The 17,502-nt window shown below is 52.4% G+C and overlaps 2 protein-coding genes across 2 annotated transcripts in view; one reads left to right on the top strand and one right to left on the bottom strand.

Annotated features, from left to right (window-relative positions):
- Positions 1 to 11,320, top strand: part of HDAC1 (histone deacetylase 1) — a 34,556-nt gene extending 23,236 nt beyond the window's left edge. Inside the window, exons 4-14 of the mRNA XM_026014472.2 lie at positions 3,796 to 3,870; positions 5,227 to 5,365; positions 5,826 to 5,967; positions 7,009 to 7,101; positions 8,227 to 8,335; positions 8,418 to 8,558; positions 9,106 to 9,214; positions 9,309 to 9,439; positions 9,718 to 9,870; positions 10,384 to 10,432; positions 10,707 to 11,320. Coding sequence (XP_025870257.1) covers positions 3,796 to 3,870; positions 5,227 to 5,365; positions 5,826 to 5,967; positions 7,009 to 7,101; positions 8,227 to 8,335; positions 8,418 to 8,558; positions 9,106 to 9,214; positions 9,309 to 9,439; positions 9,718 to 9,870; positions 10,384 to 10,432; positions 10,707 to 10,734 — 1,169 coding nt within the window. The 3' untranslated portion in view covers positions 10,735 to 11,320. The remainder of the gene's footprint in view (positions 1 to 3,795; positions 3,871 to 5,226; positions 5,366 to 5,825; positions 5,968 to 7,008; positions 7,102 to 8,226; positions 8,336 to 8,417; positions 8,559 to 9,105; positions 9,215 to 9,308; positions 9,440 to 9,717; positions 9,871 to 10,383; positions 10,433 to 10,706) is intronic.
- Positions 11,321 to 11,528: 208 nt separating this feature from the next.
- Positions 11,529 to 13,954, bottom strand: MARCKSL1 (MARCKS like 1). The gene is made up of 2 exons (XM_072750362.1): positions 13,638 to 13,954; positions 11,529 to 12,796 (listed from the first exon to the last, which is right to left on the bottom strand). Exons 1-2 carry the CDS (start codon positions 13,722 to 13,724, stop codon positions 12,287 to 12,289), a joined length of 597 nt encoding a protein of 198 aa, XP_072606463.1. The 5' UTR covers positions 13,725 to 13,954; the 3' UTR covers positions 11,529 to 12,286.
- Positions 13,955 to 17,502: the final 3,548 nt, after the last annotated feature.

The following is a 17,502-nucleotide window of genomic DNA, read 5'->3' as shown; positions in this document are numbered from 1 at the left end:
CTGGAGTCCTGGGATCAAGTTTCACGTCGGGGTCCCTGCTTAGTGGGAATCTGCTTCTCTCTCCCTCTGCCCTTCCCCCTGCTCTTTCTCTCTCTCTTGCTCGCTCTCTCTCAAATAAATAAAATCTTTTTTAAAAAAAAATTTTTAAAAAAATTTTTTTTAAAAAAAATCTGGGATTTTTTCTCTCATTGAAGATGGATTTGGAAGGATGAAACTCTCTAAGGACTTTAAGGCACCTTACTGACTTGATCCATAGGGTTATAGAAAGATGTCATTTAGTGAAGTGCTGTATAACCAGGGGTATCTACAGAGACAATAACAGGGATGTGAGAGCCAAGCTCTTTTATTATATTACCAATATCTAACCTAGGAAGTTATATGTGTAATAAGACTAAAAGTAAGTTAGGCTTCCTTGCTCTTGGCTAGAATGTAATAGACATTTTGTGGTCATTTTGAGACCTTGAGAATCTTGATCAGAAGTTCTGACCTAGGACGCTTGGGTGGCTTAGTGGTTGAGCATCTGCCTTTGGCTCAGGTCATGATCCCAGGGTCCTGGGATTGAGTCCTACATTGGGCTCCCCGCGGGGAGCCTGCTTCTCCCTCTGCCTATTATCTCAGTCTCTCTCTCTCTCTCTCACGAATAAAGAAATAAAATCTTTAAAAAAAAAAAAAAGTTCTGACCTAATATTTTAATTAGTTAACATGGGACCATGATGTACAGTGAGCTCCCTGACAGCCTGGCTCGATCTGCCCATTTGCACTTGGTCCCCTATCAGCCAGCCTTTGCCTGCCAGGGAGCTCATGGCCTGTTGGGCTCAGGCCTTCTTAAAAATAGTAATAAATAAATAAATGGGTTCAAACATCAATAAATGCAGTTTTGGGTTTTTGGCCAGATAGTTTATCAGAATGTGAAACATGGTGGAAAAATGATAAAGGGGAATTATGGTGGTAGAATTTAGAGATATAGTCTATTTTATAGATACATAAACTGAAGTGAAATGACTTTCCCAGAATCACCCAGCAAGGTAGTGGTAGAATGGAGAATGGAATGTTTCCACACAAAAGTATAAAAAGTAGTAGAATGAACATCCAACTACCCACTCCCAGCCTAATAAAGAAAACATTACCAATATAGTTGAAGCCCCCTTGGTCGCCTCCCCTTGATCACACACCCTTCTTTCTTACCCTCCACTCCCCGCCCCCCATTATAGCACCACAGTGGTACAAGCCCTCTCCTGAAGTCCCTGTTAATCCCATGCATCTCTTTCTGCAGTGTGCTTTTTACCGCCTTCCCCATCTCCCTCTGCTCTCCCATCTCTCACCCACTGTTGCTCCCTTCATTCTAACACCAGCCTAAGAGTAAGAAACGTATTTGTAGTAGGAAGAGAGAAACCCATAGAAAAGTCCTCCCTAATTTCACAGATGAGCACAAGTGAGGGTCTTCAGTCCCTTCCCCCCTTTCCATCTCCAGTCACACAGCTTGTTGAGCTGAGAATAATGGGCTGGCTCTTTGAGCCACGTGTTGGTTTGGGGCCTGAAGGAAAATATTTTTTTCTCCTATCTAAACCATTTCCTGGGCCACCTGGCTGGCCTAGTCCATAGAGTACGCAACTCTCAGTCTGAGAGTCGTGAGTTCCAGCCTCATGTTGGGTATAGAGCTTACTTAAAAATAATAATAAAGGGACGCCTGGGTGGCTCCGCAGTTTAGCGCCTGCCTTCGGCCCAGGGAATGATCCTGGAATCCCAAGATCGAGTCCCACGTCAGTCTCCCTGCATGGAGCCTGCTTCTCCCTCTGCCTGTGTCTCTGCCTCTTTCTTTCTCTCTGTGTCTCTCATGAATAAATAAATAAAATATTTTTAAAAAAATAATAATAATAAAAATAAAACGTAAATAAAACAACCATTTCCTCCCATGGTGGCTCCACATCCCAGATGGGAGTATAAGCAAAACTCTGGAAACCTAGGCAGGCCAAACCCAATGAAGGAGGAAGCAGCTGGAAGGGGCAGTCGGTTGCCAATGGATAAGGATCCTGGCCCCAGGGACCAAAGTTCTTATTGACACAGCCTCCCGGTGCTCAACTGGGGAGTGAGGGTGATAGCTACCAACTACTGCTCACCCCCTTCTGCAGGCTGCACTTCCCCAGAGCGCTTGTCTTGGCAGGGAGCCCTCTCAGTCTAGGCCAGTGCCAGAGTGGGTAGTGTGTGTAGTTACTGCAGACTGAGCTTCAGCCGTCTCAGTGGGTTACCGCAGTCTGAGCTGGGCTCTGCTACCCTCCTCCTAGGGCTCCTCCTTGCTCTACCTGGGGAACCCCAGTTGACAGCAAGTGCAATAGGAAGGCCAGAGCAAGGGATAAGGGTCTAGCTTACCCTGCCTGTAATTTCCTGTGTATCATTCATGTCTCAATAGTTTCCTTTTTTTGGTTGTTTTTTTAAAGATTTTGTTTATGTGAGAGAGACTGCTTGAGGAGAGTGGACTGAGGGGGAGAGAGAGGGAGAGAATCTTGAGCAGCCTCTGTGCTGAGCCTCAGAGCCTCATCTGGCCCTGAGGTGAAACCAAGAGTCAGATGCTCAACTGACTGAGCCCCCCAGGCACCCCTCATAGCTTCCTTTTCTAGGAGAGGAGACTCGGAGCCCTGAGGTTCCTCCCTAGCTCTGTGACTCTACAGCCCTCAGGTGTGCTTCCTTTCCTGCCTCTCAGCTTCTCAGTTCATTTGCATCACTGTTTGCATGTGTTTCCTCATTATGTGTTAGTTTGGACTTTTGCCCCTTTAGGCCGGAAATAACTTGACTCCAGTTGTCACTTGGGTGTAATAGCAAGAGCCCTGGACTGTGGGAGTCGAGACACCTGGACTCTCATTCTGGCTCTGCCACTGCCTCCTTATATAACTATGGGCAGGTCGCTTAATTCTCTGGATCTGTTTGTTCCTCTGGACAGCGGGGTTGATGTGTCTTGTCCAACTCATGGGGTTGTGATGAGGATCAAATGAGATTGTATATGGAATTATTGGGGAGAAGGCCTAAGTATATTTTCATGGGCTTTTAGGGCAGGCAGACCAATGTTTAAGATCACCTCTGCTGTTTATTAGGAGTTCACGTCTCTGAGCTGGTTTCCCCATTTATAAAATAGGACCAAATCCCGCCTTAGAAGGTTGTGCGAGGTATCTAAAGCCTTTAGCACAGTGTCTGGCACATTGTTAAGCATTCAGTGGATGATAGTTATATAGGTCTCAGTTTTTCTCTGCCTTGTTAGTCAGCTGGAGTGAGATCTGAACCAACTCAGGAATAAGTAGCTCAATTTTCTCCCTCGAGGAAAGAGCTAACATTTTCCAAGTACTTACTTGCCGTATTCTTCCCCAGTAAGACTTATGTTAATCTTCTCAACATTTAGGTGAGGCAGATATCATGGTTGCTACTTAAAGGTAATGAGCCAAAGCTCTGAGAAGTTAGATGACTTGATCCAGTCACAGAATCAGTAAGTAGGGCAGCCCTGGTGGCTCAGCGGTTTAGTGCTGCCTTCGGCCCAGGGTGTGACCCTGGAGACCCGGGATTGAGTCCCACCTCGGGCTCCTTTCATGGAGCCTGCTTCTCCCTCTGCCTGTGTCTCTGCCCCTCTCTCTGTGTCTCTCATGAATAAATAAATAAAGTCTTAAAAAAAAAATAATCAGTAAGTAGAGCCTGAACTATACCAAGCCTCCTGAATCCAAATTCTGTGGGTTCCCCTGCCCTATAGGCTCATATGTGTAAACAAAAACTAAAGGAATTGTGGAAACTAACCTTTCCCTTATGTCTTTCAAGTCAACGTCGGTGAGGACTGTCCAGTATTTGATGGCCTGTTTGAATTCTGTCAGTTATCTACTGGTGGCTCTGTGGGTAAGGAATATACCTCCCTCCTCACGGGCTGTGCTGGGTTGTACTAGTGAGGCCTGCCTTTTAGGCCGCTGTCCCAGTGGGGCTGATCTGGGACCCTTTAAACGGTCCTATGAGTTTTTACCTTACGTCTTTAAAATATCCTTCTGGTTCAGTCCGAGCCTAGGTTCAGTCTCTGACATGGTACTGACAGGTGTCCTTGACTGTCCTCTCCTACCAAGAGATCTTAAATACTAGAATTCCCTGCGGACCTCATGGGGTTGTGGAGATGCTGTACATAGAAGCAATTTGCAGACTGCAAAGTGCTATAAAAATGGGAAGTGTCACCATCTGTGTCTTACAAAAGACCATTGTAATTACCTTTAGAGGTCAGAAATAGTCCCCACATATCTCCCACTTCCATTATTAACTTCTAGATTACCTCTATGATTACTCTAAACCCTTTCTTAACAAATATTTATTTTCCTATGATCCTTATTTCCTCTCCTCTCCCCTTTGGCTCCCAATATAATCTCAGAGAACAAAGATGTGTACAGGAAAAAGTTGCCCACAATCACGCTGTCCACAGATAATCGTTATTACCATTTAGGTGTTTATATATCCATTCTTTTTTCTGTGTGTGTATATGTGGATAAAACATATACATCTGTATTTTGCAAAAATGTGTCACGTGTGTATAATTTTGTGTCTGCATCTTTTACTTAGTAAATCTTTAAAATTTCTTTAGTTCTAGTAGACTATAGCATGATTTCTAGGCTACATGATTATTCCATGTTATGGACCAACTTTAGTTGATATAATCAGTCCCCTCTTGTTGGATCACTTGACTTGTTCCATGTTTTTATTGCTGTTAGAATTACACTGCCACAAATGCACCTGATTACACAAGTGTCTATTTCTCTAGCTTCTGGGGCCAGTTTGTACTTGGAGCTTCTGATACCTTCAGTCAGTATCTTCATCATTTTTTGACCATGAACCCCAGTAATAAATACATTTACACGCAGTTGAGGTTCTGCATGCACATTCTTGCTCAGAAGCCAGTTTCACAGAAGAGCATTTACCTTTACTGCTATTTTATCCTAGTCTCTTTTGTTTAGTACACACATACTAATCATGACCCATTAAACCAATTTTAAGGCTTACTGATGGGTTACCACCCTCAGTTTGGAAAAAAGTTGTTTAGAGTAGCCAGGGTCATATTTACTCTCTGTTGGAATAGGGAAGGAGGGAGAGGACTGGCCTCTGGATCATACAGTCCAGTTGTCTGATAGGTCCTACCTCTCACTGGTTTTCTGGGCTTCTTGGGGAAAGAGAGAAGATGGTTTGCTAACAGTCTTGTGTTTGCTCTCTCACACCCAGCGAGTGCTGTGAAATTGAATAAGCAGCAGACAGACATCGCTGTGAATTGGGCCGGGGGGCTGCACCATGCAAAGAAGTCTGAGGCATCTGGCTTCTGTTACGTCAATGATATCGTCTTGGCCATCCTGGAACTGCTAAAGTATGCCTGCCTGGCCTTGTCTCTTGGAGGAGCACCTTAGGCCAGGTTCCCACTTCCCTCTCCCCATGGGCTTGCCTCCCTAGTTTACTTTTCCTAGCAGTGTGTTGGCTAGGATTGTGTTCAGTGAGTGTCTCTGGCCATCCTCTCCTTGACGGGGTCCTGGTTTGATCTGAGCCCACGGCAAGATCAGGGGCAGGCGCTGCTCAGATCCTGCCTCCAAAGTGTCCCTGTGTGGCTGGAGTTGACCCTGGCTGTAGAGTAGGAAGATCGGACTTGGTCGGCTTGGTCAGGCCTCTGGAGACACCCTGCCGCTCTTCCACCTTCCTTCAGCCAGTTTCCACGTCTCTGGTGCTTAGAGATACCTGAGGGAGGCAGCCAGCCCGGTAAGCTGGGACCTGGCGCCCTTGGCGCGTCCCATTCCCAGAGAGCCCCCAGACCCCTGACCCCCTTCTGATCCTAGGTATCACCAGAGGGTGCTGTATATTGACATTGATATTCACCACGGCGATGGCGTGGAAGAGGCCTTCTATACCACAGACCGGGTCATGACTGTGTCCTTTCATAAATACGGAGAGTACTTCCCAGGAACTGGGGACCTACGGGTGAGAACTCCCTTCAGGGGCCTACCAGCTCACCCTCAGCTGCCAGCTCTAACTCTCCTATCTCATGTCACCAGAAACCACTCCTGCCTCTTTAGCCATTCAGGACATCATACCCCAGCCTCGGGTACCTGCCCTTATCGCCTTCCTCCCTTATTCTAGAGGAAGAGAGGGATAGGGCTCTCATGAGAGGTCCCTCCTGGCCATAGCTAAGTTACGTTACACTACTCAGATGTCCCATAGGACTTGAATTTTAGGCTAGAAACATCAGGTTCACTCCAGTGGGCTTGGAATTGGGATTCTTATGGACCATCTCAAGGGTTCTTAACCTTTCCCCTTGATCATCGGACTGCAAGCTATGGACTCTGTCCTCAAGAAAGTATAGGAAACCTTTTGTGTCTGATAGTGAATAGTTAATAACAGACACCTCCCCTTACAGAAGCCCATCAATAGACCTCAGGATAAGAGTCCTTGGAAGCTAACTCATCAAACTCTTGTATCTGCTTCTATTATCATGAATATGAAACAAGCCCTTTTCCATGTAGCCCTCTGGTGAAAGAGTGGCACTAGTTCATTTGTTTGCTGTGGCAAGCACTAGAATAAGTGGGCATTTCCTTTTTTTTTTTTTTTTTTTCTTTCTTTCTTTCTTTTTTTTTTAAGTGGGCATTTCCAATTCTAAAGAACTCTTCTGCCTTCTCTGGGGAGGAAAAGGTTATCCCAGGGTGAGTGTTAGTTCTGTGACCCAGCCACCAGCAGCTCTAACCCAATCCAAAGGTGAGGTCTTGTGCTATGGGGTAGGCTATTCCATCTCTGGCTTCATAAATAGTTCTCAGCCTGGGTGCAGGCTCAGGGGTGTGTCCAGAGGTGTGAGCCTGTGTGAGGGATGGTATTAGCCAAGATGCCCCTGTTCTGTCCCTGGCTCAGTTCCTGGGCCCCACCTGTCTCTCTCAGAACCACTGCCTCTTTCCTTAGCCTTCCAGCCCCCATCTTGAACTTCTTCCTAGCTTCATCTTTCACTATTACTTTAATGTCCTTCTTGATTAGGATATTGGGGCTGGCAAAGGCAAGTATTATGCTGTTAACTACCCGCTCCGAGATGGGATCGATGACGAGTCCTATGAGGCCATTTTCAAGCCGGTAAGTGGCTTATCCACCACCCGGGCTGCAATCAGACTTAGTCTGAGGGAGGGGTAGCAAAGTACCTCCAGCATACCTAGGGACTTCTCCCCCAACCCCGAGAAGCTGGTTGGGAAATGAGATGTGTTTTGACCCTGGATTGTATGCTGTGTGGTCAGCTAGGGGAATGAAATTCATGCAAATATTTATTGATGCCTTCTGTAGGTCAGGCCCTCTGTTGGATACAAGAATATCTAAGACATGAATCATACCCTTGAAGACCTCACAGTCTACATTGCGGGAGGCAGGCACATACACGACAGCGTGTGGTCATTACTGTTTTTGCAAGATGAACAGAAGGGTGGGAGACAAATGGCTGCCTGGGTTGGGGGGATGGTAGTCAGAAATGACTTCACAGAGGTGGTGATATTTGAGCTGGACTTTGAAAAATGAGTTGCCTATGTAAAGGAGGTGGAGGCTGGAGAGCAGGGTGGCATTCAACGGGGGAACAGCACCAGCAGAAGTACAGAGGTGCCAGTATGTAGCTGCATCTAGACTAGTTCAAATATGGGAGGACCATTGAAGGATGTGATGGGAAACGTATGTTGGGGTCAGGATTTCAAAGGGGGCCTTGAATGCTGAGCTGAGGAGTTAAATCTTTGTCTGTAAGCCAAAAGGAACCATTACTGGCTTATTAACCTAATAGGGTCAGGTAGTGAAGTGCTTCCTATATGCCTTATAGTAAGGGTAGCAGCGAAGCCCAACATATTGTCTTTGTCCTAGGTGGTATCAAAATCTTGTCAGAATGAGAAAGATGAAAGTGAGTGCCCCCTTACAATATGAGGCACAGAGTCTGTAGGACTGAAGGCAGATGCAGCTAACAGTCAGAAGTGGCACTGGAGCTTGGGCAGTGAAGGAAGGGAAAGATGAGGCTGTTCCAGGTTCAGCGTTACTAGAGCTAGAAAGATCTTGGAGAGCCTTTCAAATTGGAAAATTGAAATCCCAGACTGATGCTCCCTACCACCCAGCATGAGGGAGAGTGGAAAGGTAGGAGTAAATGATGCCAAAGTACTGCACCCACCCTTTGCAGCCCCAAACATCACATAACCCCTTCAAGCTGGTGGTTACCGGGATGTGTCCTTTTAGGTCATGTCCAAAGTGATGGAGATGTTCCAGCCCAGTGCGGTGGTCTTACAGTGTGGCTCTGACTCCCTGTCTGGGGATCGATTAGGTTGCTTCAATCTCACGATCAAAGGTGAGGCCAGGTAGCATAGGGATTGGTGGGCAGGGTCCTGCTGGGTGCTCCTGTAATCCAACAAACCCTTTCTTCCCCGAAGGGCACGCCAAGTGTGTGGAGTTTGTGAAGAGCTTCAACCTGCCTATGCTGATGCTGGGAGGAGGCGGCTACACCATCCGTAATGTGGCCCGCTGCTGGACATATGAAACAGCTGTGGCCCTGGACACGGAAATCCCGAATGGTGAGAGCTCCAGGGCCAAGCCAGGCTGGGCTGGGCACAGCTGAAGCTTGTGTTTCCTCAAGTTCACAAGCCCTTTCCCACTAGCTGTGTGGCCTCCCCTCTTCTGATGCTAGTCATCGATTAATTCTCCTGCCTATCCTCTTGTGATAGTCAGACCACCAGTTTTTCCTGAGTCCTTTCTTGACCCTGTCCTCTCTCCCTCCTGCTTCTGGTCTAGACAGAATTATCAGTGGTTATTTATAGCTTTGGAATTTCTACTCTGTAGGGGATCTGGGGTAGTCAGTGAGGAAATGCTCCCAATGGGCATTGCCTAAATTTTTCCAAATTGGGCTTGTGCCTCTTCTCATTTTGTGTATGTTGGAGGGTGACACTGGAGAACAGCATTAAAAAGACTGAAACCCCACTAAGTACCCAAGTCTCACCATCTCAGAGGCATTCTTCTGTGTTAGATGGTTGGGCTGACAGGTACAGATAAACCTACAAATGCTTTTTTCTTGGGGTCCTGTGGCAGCCAGGTCTCTTGACTCCTATCTCCTGCCCCAATTAGAGCTTCCGTACAATGACTACTTTGAATACTTTGGACCAGATTTCAAACTTCACATCAGTCCTTCCAATATGACCAACCAGAATACCAATGAATACCTGGAGAAGATCAAGTGAGTATATCCCCATGCACCCCCTGATTGAACATTCCAGGCTCTGGTTTGTCCCTAACCAGAGCCCAGCCACCCTCTCTACCATTGGCCATAGACAGCGACTGTTTGAGAACCTGAGAATGCTGCCCCACGCACCTGGGGTCCAAATGCAGGTGATTCCCGAGGATGCCATTCCAGAGGAGAGTGGCGACGAGGATGAAGAAGACCCTGACAAGCGCATCTCTAGTAAGACCCAGATCCAGGGGCGGTACCTTCCCGTTCAGTAGGTAGCTCTGGCTTCCCACCCCTGTTCTTGGTTCCATGTTCCTCCTAAGCTACTCATCTGTTGAGAAACCCATGTTCTAGTTCTTGGGACAATTTAGGGAGTCTGAGTTTCCTTCCCCTCTTCTTAGTCACCCCTTCCCTTGGTGTCTCTTGGAGGACACACAGGGAAGCACTGGGCACAGACCTTGAGGTAAAGCTGATCTCCTGCTGTCTCACTTACATTTCCCATTGCCTCCCAGTCTGTTCATCTGACAAACGAATTGCCTGTGAGGAAGAGTTCTCGGACTCTGATGAGGAGGGAGAAGGTGGTCGTAAGAACTCTTCCAACTTCAAAAAAGCCAAGAGAGTCAAAACTGAGGACGAAAAAGAGAAAGACCCAGAAGAGAAGAAAGGTGGGTTTGGGTCATGCCCAGACTTGGGTCTTGAGCCCCAGGCCCCAGAGGAGGATGAATGTATGTAGGGCTCTAGGAGGGAGCTGACTCAGGCCCTGCCTTCTGTTGGGGTTCTGCCTCCACCCCCAGAAATGGCAGGACCCACAAAAGAATGAAATTCAATTTGTTATCCGCACTGGCCGGTTGAGCCCTGCCAGGCTCCAGAGCCAGGGACATGCCTGGTCTCCCCATGGTCAGGAGTGTGGCTCACACACACCACCCAAGCCCCTTTCCCAGTGCTTCACCCCAGGTTCCCAGGGGGCTGCCCCCGCCCACCGGGTTCAGGCACTAGCAGGCTGGGAAACCGGTCCAACCTGTTTGTTCTCTGCAGGGCTCAAGGGGAGGGCCTGGGATGGGCTTTTCTCTTTTGTATGTCCAGTGAGCTGTGTTGGGGAAGGGGTTTCAGCCTAAGTGAAGATTCCATGGGTCTTTCTGGAGGGGAGCCTTGGCCATCCCTGCACTCTTATGTTCTAGAAGTCACAGAAGAGGAGAAAACCAAGGAGGAGAAGCAAGAAGCCAAAGGGTGAGGAAGGAGCTGTCGGCCATCTCCCTGGCATTGGAGCACCAGCCCCTTTGTCCGCCCTGCCGAGGGAGGCGCAGGGACAGCTGGTGCAGCTTACAAAGACCTCTTTCAGGGACCAGTCTGTCCGTCTCTGCAGTTCTAGGCAGAGCTAGGAAGCCCCAGCCCTCGGCAGTCACCTGGGCAGCTGGGGTCCTATAGAAGTCATTGTCCCCGTATTTTTGCCTCAAGGCCTCTGGGGCACGTTATCTCATGCCAGTCTCTGCTCTCTCCACAGGGTCAAGGAGGAGGTCAAGTTGGCCTGAGCAGACCTCTCCAGTTCTGGTTTCCTGCCAAGTTCCCCACCTTTCTCCCACAACCCCTCAGATTTTATATTTTCTATTTCTCTGTGTATTTATATAAAAATATATTAAATATAAATATCCCCAGGGACTAGACAGGAACCAGGGCCCTGAGCCTAGGGCACACATTAGGAGTGAGCTTTTCTAGTGGCTGCCTCGCCACCCATCCTTCCCCAGTTCTTAATTTTGAACCATAAAGGGTACCAGTTCTGGAAGGCATGCTTTTAGGCAACCATAGGACAAAATCCAGAAATGCCAAGTGCCTGCTTAGTAGCTTTGGAAAGGTGCCCTCATTGAGCATTCTAGGAGTGGCTGGGTCTTCTGGGACACCCCCCCCCCCCCAATCAGGCTCCTTAAGGTAACATCAGCCATTTTTAGATTGGTTCTCTTATCATACCTTCCCACTGGCCCCATGTGAGCCAAGGAACTCACTGCCTGCCCTCTATCCTTGCCCAGTTCTGCAGGTGGAGATTGATAAGTCAAGTATCCTTTTTTGAGATACTATTTCATTTTCATGAGAATCTTTGTAATAAAATGGTACATTTCTACATCCTCCTGAGCTTATCTCCTAGCAGTATCCCTGGGTTGATTTCAACTCCACTTCCCTGCCCTTCTGGTGTCCAGGAGAATCTGGGCAACTCCATGAACAAGGAAACAACCCCACAAACTTAACCTTCACCCTAATCCCTCCCACAAGGGTTGAGGTTAACCGATCTTCTCACCCTACCCCCAGAAGACCACTCATTAAAAAGCACTACTAAAGGGACGACATTTATTCCTTTTCCAAATGTTACAGTAAAACCAGGTGGAAGAGAATGGTTTTAGCAGTTAGAAAAAAAAAAAAAAGTACAAATCTGGGGTTTGGCCATTAAAAGTTATTTACAACAATGGGAGGGGGAAAAAAAAAGACAACAAGAAGTTGTTTCACATTACAGACCTCCCCCCACCCCAAAGCCTAATACTTGCTTACCAAGTCAAAAAAGAGACACAGTCGATTCACAAGCTGGAGGTTTGAACTTGAGTAAGACATTTATAAAAACCTAGACAGGGGCAGTGTCCTCCCCAGCCCAGGTGCCACTAGGCACAGCACAAGAGACTAAAAACTCAACAGAGGGGAAGGCTGGACACTCGGGTTTGGGAGTGTAGGCACCCCACATCTGGCTCAGGGATTTGGGGAGTAAACAAAACCTACTTGGAAAAGAACTGGGGAAGAAAACCAGCAATTGCCTTCTGCAGGGGTAGGGGCAGGAGAGGTAGGGGCAGGAGCATATTTCACATCACTAACCTAACTCGGGAAACTGCAAGGGACCATCTTCAGCTGGCCTTAAGAGGAAGGCCAGATGGATGATGGGAGAATCCACAGGAGGGAAAAGGAGAGGGAACGTGGCTGGGAGGGGGCAACAGCCCCTTCCTTTCTGGGCACAGGAAGGCAGCCAGGGCACCAGGTCCAGGGAGTGACCTCACAAGGACAGCACAGTTTTTGCAGCTTAGAGATCACCCACCTGCCCCCACCCAGCTACTCATTCTGCTCGGCAGGTGTAGGGCCACTCTCCGGCCCCGAGGGAGTGGACGGCTCTGCAGCCTGGGGCCCTGCCTCTTCTTCTGTGTCTCCTCCCTTGGAGGCAGCACTAGCCTCTGCCCCCTTGGCCTGGGGCTCCTGGCTCTCAGGGGTGGCGGCAGCCTTCCCTTCCTGGGCTGTGCCTTCCTCGCTGCAGGCACCGATCTCGCCCTGCTCCTGCTCTTCCTCTGTGGGTGAGGAGGCAGAGGAATCACCCCCACCCTCCTTCCGATTTCTCTTGAAGGACAGACCACTCAATTTGAAAGGCTTCTTGAAAGAGAATTTCTTCTTCTTCTTGGGGGTCTCCTTGGCGGGGGCATCCCCCTTGACCTCAGCGCCCTGGCTAGGGGGTGCTGGCTCGATGGCATCGCCAGTGGCCCCGGCTGCCTCCTCTGTTCCGTTCACGGGGGGCGACTCCCCTTCACCCTTGGGGGATAAGTCTCCATTGCTTTTCACGTGGCCATTCTCCTGCAGGGCAGAGGAGACAGCAATGAGGCCCGGGGCTCTACCCCTCCTCCCCCCACCCGCCCCTGACCCCTTCCAGGCAATAGGATCCCGACTCTTCTGCAACCCGGGAGGCTGCTTGTGGCCTCACCCCCCACCAGGATCCCGTCAAACATCTCCCTCCTGCCCTCACGAGCGCGCGGGGGCCGACCGCGCAGAGGCCACGGCCGGCAGGAGGCGCTGGGGTCCCGTGGCCCCCCACCCACCTCCCCCGGGGCGCGCTCTCCATTCGGCGCAGACCCGCTCGCGGCCGCCGATTCCCGGCGGGCGGGCGAGCCCTGCAAGCCGACATCGGGCGGGAAGCCGCCCCGGGGCGCTCTTCTCCGCACCTGGACGGCCCATTTTCCCAGCCTCCCGCTTTGTGTGAACGGGCCCCCCACCCACCCCGGGCTCTCCCCACATCTCGACTCCCCACTAAAAAAGGGCTGTGAGCCACCGAGGTCGAGTCTGCGGGAGGAGTGCCCTCCCCCCCCTCCCCGGGCACCCGCCCCGCGGCCCCTGGGCGCCCCCTTGGCGCGGCCCGCCAGCGCCTTTGTTCCCCGCGCGGCACTCGGGGCGGCCGGGGGGCAGCGCCGGGGGCCGGGACCGCAAACAAAGAAGGCGGCGGGGCCAGGCCGGCGCCCCCTCCCCGCCCCTCCCCTCGCTTCGCCCGCGGGGGCTGCGGCGCCGAGAACAAAGGGACCGGGCGGGGGAGGGGGCGCCGCGTGTCCCGGGCCGGACAAAGCGCGCGGCCCCGGCCCAGGGCCCCAGAGGGGGCGAGGTGCGGGAGGAGGGGGCCAGGTCGGGCCGTGCCGAGCGCACCCACCTGTCCGTTGGCCTTAGCAGGGGAAGCGCCTGCTGCCTCCTCGGCGGTCACGTCGCCCCGGGGAGCCTTGGAGCTCTGGCTGCCCATGATGGGGGGGGTCTGCTGGGGGGCGCCCGGGGCGGCCCCGGGCTCGCGCCGCAGGGGATAGTTCGGCCGGGTCGGCCTGGCCGGCGGAGGGGTGGGGCTCGCGCCTGAGGGGGAGGGGTATGGGGGGAACCGAGCTGCACCCCCTCTCGGCGCCCGACCCGCTAGCTACGCCCGCCACCGCTCCGCTCCGCGCCAGAATGCCGCCCGCCGCCCGCCGAGCCGCCTTATATATGCGCCCCAGCTCGGGGCGGGGCCGGACATTTAAATGAGCGCCCAATCGAGGAGCAGAGGCGGGCTCAGGTCCCGGGCCCCACTTGCGCAGTGGGCGACGCTGGCGGTCTGATACCCCCAGCCCGCTCTCCTATCCGGGGCGGGCGGGGGCCAACGTGGAAGGGGGGAGGCGGGTCGTTAAGCGAGCTGGGTAGAGGACGTGCTCCCAGAGGAAAGGGAGAGCAATCGTTCCCTGCTCTCACCGCCCACCCCCCAGGGTGGACGCCCCCGCACCTGGAGTGGCCCCGGACGCCTCGGTCCTGCACTGACAGCCCCTGTCAGTCTCCCCCCAGAACTCCTGGACGGGCTCACATGCCCAGACTCGTCAGAGGGCTGGTCCAGAGTTACGCTCCGGAGAATGTGGTCATAGAAGCCGCTGGGCCCCGCGCCGGGATCTGCGCCTCCTCAGGCCTGGACACCGTCACGGGTCCCACCCACGTCCCCGCCTGCCTGCCCCGGTCAGCCTGGGGGGTCCGGCCCGCCGCGGAGGCACTCTGGTCAGGCTGGTGAGGCCCGGCCCCCAGCTCTCCTCCCAATCCCCTGGCAGCCGGTCACACCAAACCCCCACTGACAAGCTCACCCTCCGGCTCCCTGGCCCTCAGCCCCCCTTGGGGCGGTCGTGCGATCTACAAGGGCATTTCCATCTCCTGTGACAGCTGAAGAGTCTGAGGCTCAGAGACGTTGACATAACCTGTCCGACTTGTCAGATGCTCTCCCCCTACATCTGCTCCCCCACATTAAGGCAGAGGAACTCCAGGAGGGAATTCAACAAAACCTCAAACATTCCAGTAGAGGGATGAAACCTCACCGAGGCTCCTGGGACAGCCTGTTGAGGACAACCTCCAAGGCTACCCAGCGCAGCCTTCCTGCCCAGCCTGAGTGGAGGGGAGCCTGGACGCAGGGACCAGGAGCTGGTGGCTGGAGACCCTACAGCTCTGGTCCCCTGCCTCTGCCTCTTCCCCTTCCCCTTGTGTGGACAGGCCTGTGGAAACTCCAGAGTCCTGACTGGCCCCGGATGTGTGTGTCCGGTTGCCCTCAGCCTCCAGGAGGAAGGGGATAGGGGCTGGAGGAAGGAAAGTGTTGCAAAAGCAAGGCTATGTCCTGGACAGCTCAGCACCTCCCTCCCTCCTTCCTTCCCTCCTACGGGTAAGGCCTCCTGGGAGGCCTGAGGCTGTGAGGTGTGGAGACACCCCAGGGCCTGAGAAATCAGGAACTCCCCACAGATCGGACCACAGAGGAGCGGAGGAGGGCTGAGCTGGCATTGACACTCAGCACCCACTCCCCCCTTATTCTGAGGCTCCAGAAGGCTCTCAGCTTCATTAACACCCCTCCTCTCATTTTCCAGACTGGGACACTGAAGTTCAGAAAGGGAAACAGACATATCCAAGGGCACACAGCAGATGCCAGTAACTGAGGTGAGAAATGCTTTGGAAAGACCTGCTCAAATGAGGTGGGGGCTCTGAGGAAACCCCTGGAAAAATTCTCCTTTGACATCGGGGACTGCCAGGCCAGAGTGGAGGTACAAAGAACCAGCTCTGGGATAGGAGGGGCACCACGCCCCACTGCTGCTCACTGACAGAACAGTGCCTTCACCCACTGCCACTGAGCGATGGGTTCCGTGACCTGCATCTCTGTCTCGACCACAATAGGGAACCCACAATGCTGCCAGGCGCTGCCCGCACCGGCTGGCAGGGCTCAGATGGAGAGTGTGTGACTCCTGGAGGGCTCGGGGTCAGAGATTAAGAGCAGATCCCAAGGCCCTGGACTTCCAGGCTCTGCACTGTGGGTTGACAGGCAAATCTCTGGAGGAGAGCAGAACATCCGAACTCAAGGACCCTGAGTTCCCAGAGCCTCTGGGGGAGCTTGGGCCACAGGGAGCTCTGCCTCTCCCACCAGGTGTTCCTGGAGGCTGGGGAAGGTTCATCCGGGAGCTCAGGCCCTCAGGAAATCCAGGTCCCCCAGAATCTGGCTTCTGGAAGAGGGAAGAGGCTTCGGATGCTGTGAGAGTGAGGGGGGTGGTACAGCAGCCCCCACGGCCTCCTCCGTCCACACTGTGGCTCCTTCCTCCCCAGCTGCTGCCAGCGCAGACAATGCACCCATTGTTCCATGGTCTCCAGGGGCCTGTGTGCAACTGTGTGTGTCTGTTTCCCTCTGTGTGGGACTGTGTATTGCTCTGTATCTGTCTGTGTGTGAGAGACTTTGTGACTCTGTGTGTGTGTGTGTGTGTGTGACCAGGTGTGCACGTTTGTGCTTGTGTGAGTCTGTATCTTTGTGTGTGTTCAGGGCAAGAGAGGCTTGCTGACTCTGGGTGTCTCTGAGATTTTCTAGGTGTGTGCCTGTCTGTCCTTGAGATTGTGTGTTGGTAACTGTGTCTCTGTTTGGGCATATAACCATGAGTGTGTGCGGCTGTGGGAGACAATCTCGATGAGCATGTATGATAAATTAGCTATTTGGTGTTTGGTGTGAGTGTCCCCATAGGCAGCTGTGTGTGCACCCGTGGGTTCTGATGCTGTGATGGTCAGAACCTATGAGGTATGGAGCAGCAGGGAAAGGAGGATGGAAAGGACAGGATAACTCAGGAATGGACGCGGGAAGTGAGCAGCTGGAGAGACTAGAACCCCATATTTTCACCGGCCCGTGGCTGTCCCCATTCTCAGGTGAAGCCTCAGCCCCTGGCTCTGGCCTGAGATGCCTCTAGCTTTCCTGGATGGAAGGGAATGAGTTTCCTTGGCAGGAAGCCCAGGACCTCAGGAGAGCCACAGGGTGGGGCTGAAGGTGGGAGGCAGGCAGAGAAGAACATGACCCCATAAAGGAGGGCTGGGTGCACTTTGAGGTCTCCGACTGGGCCCTGTGGTGGGGATCAGATTAGATGCCAGGTGAGGTGTGAGTGGGCAAGAACTAGTCAGATGGGGGCCGGGCCTTCCTAGCAGGGGGTCCCCCAGCAGGGGACTAGCACCTGGAACAGGGAAGAGACATCAGAGAATGGCTGGATCCCAAGGGAGACCTCAGTAGTGCTGGTGTGGCACTGCCCAGATTTTAGCTCCAGTTGCCCCCACCCCATCTCCTGGGGAGCATCAGCCGGACCTAGAAACCTTAGTTTTGTCTCCCCCTGCTCTGTAACGGTGAGCTAGTCCTTTCTTCTTGGGCCTGTTTGCTGGTGAGTGACAGGCTGGGCTCCATGATTCATACTCACAAAGACTAGAGTATTCCTCCTCCTGCTCACAAGTGGTGGAGCACCAGCTGTGAGTCATGCAGGGCTCCTGCCCTCAGGGGTTTCCCATCTAGGGGAAGAGACTGGCAGTGCCTTAAGGGGAGAAAAAGAGCCAGACCAGGACCTGCCAAGGGGCCTGCAGGCTGCATGAAGGAGGGCCATATGCATGGGCCGGGGATGGAGTTTAAAGCAGGACAAAATGGGAACAGACATGGGTTTGTGTGAGGGCAGGGGTGGAGGGACAGGCCTAACCTGGAGCAGGGTTTGGAAATAAGATCCCTAGGACTCCAGGACCAA

The sequence above is a fragment of the Vulpes vulpes genome, chromosome 2, assembly GCF_048418805.1.
Source record: "Vulpes vulpes isolate BD-2025 chromosome 2, VulVul3, whole genome shotgun sequence".
In the NCBI taxonomy this organism is placed as follows: Eukaryota; Metazoa; Chordata; class Mammalia; order Carnivora; family Canidae; genus Vulpes; species Vulpes vulpes.
This window is presented reverse-complemented; position numbering and strand designations above follow the sequence as displayed.

Excerpts from the sequence above, each read along its gene's own strand:
- MARCKSL1 (XM_072750362.1), bottom strand. The coding sequence starts at position 13,724 with ATGGGCAGCCAGAGCTCCAAGGCTCCCCGGGGCGACGTGACCGCCGAG. Across the intron at positions 12,797-13,637 it reads CTGCTAAGGCCAACGGACAG|GAGAATGGCCACGTGAAAAG; the intron begins GTGGGTGCGCTC and ends TCTGCCCTGCAG.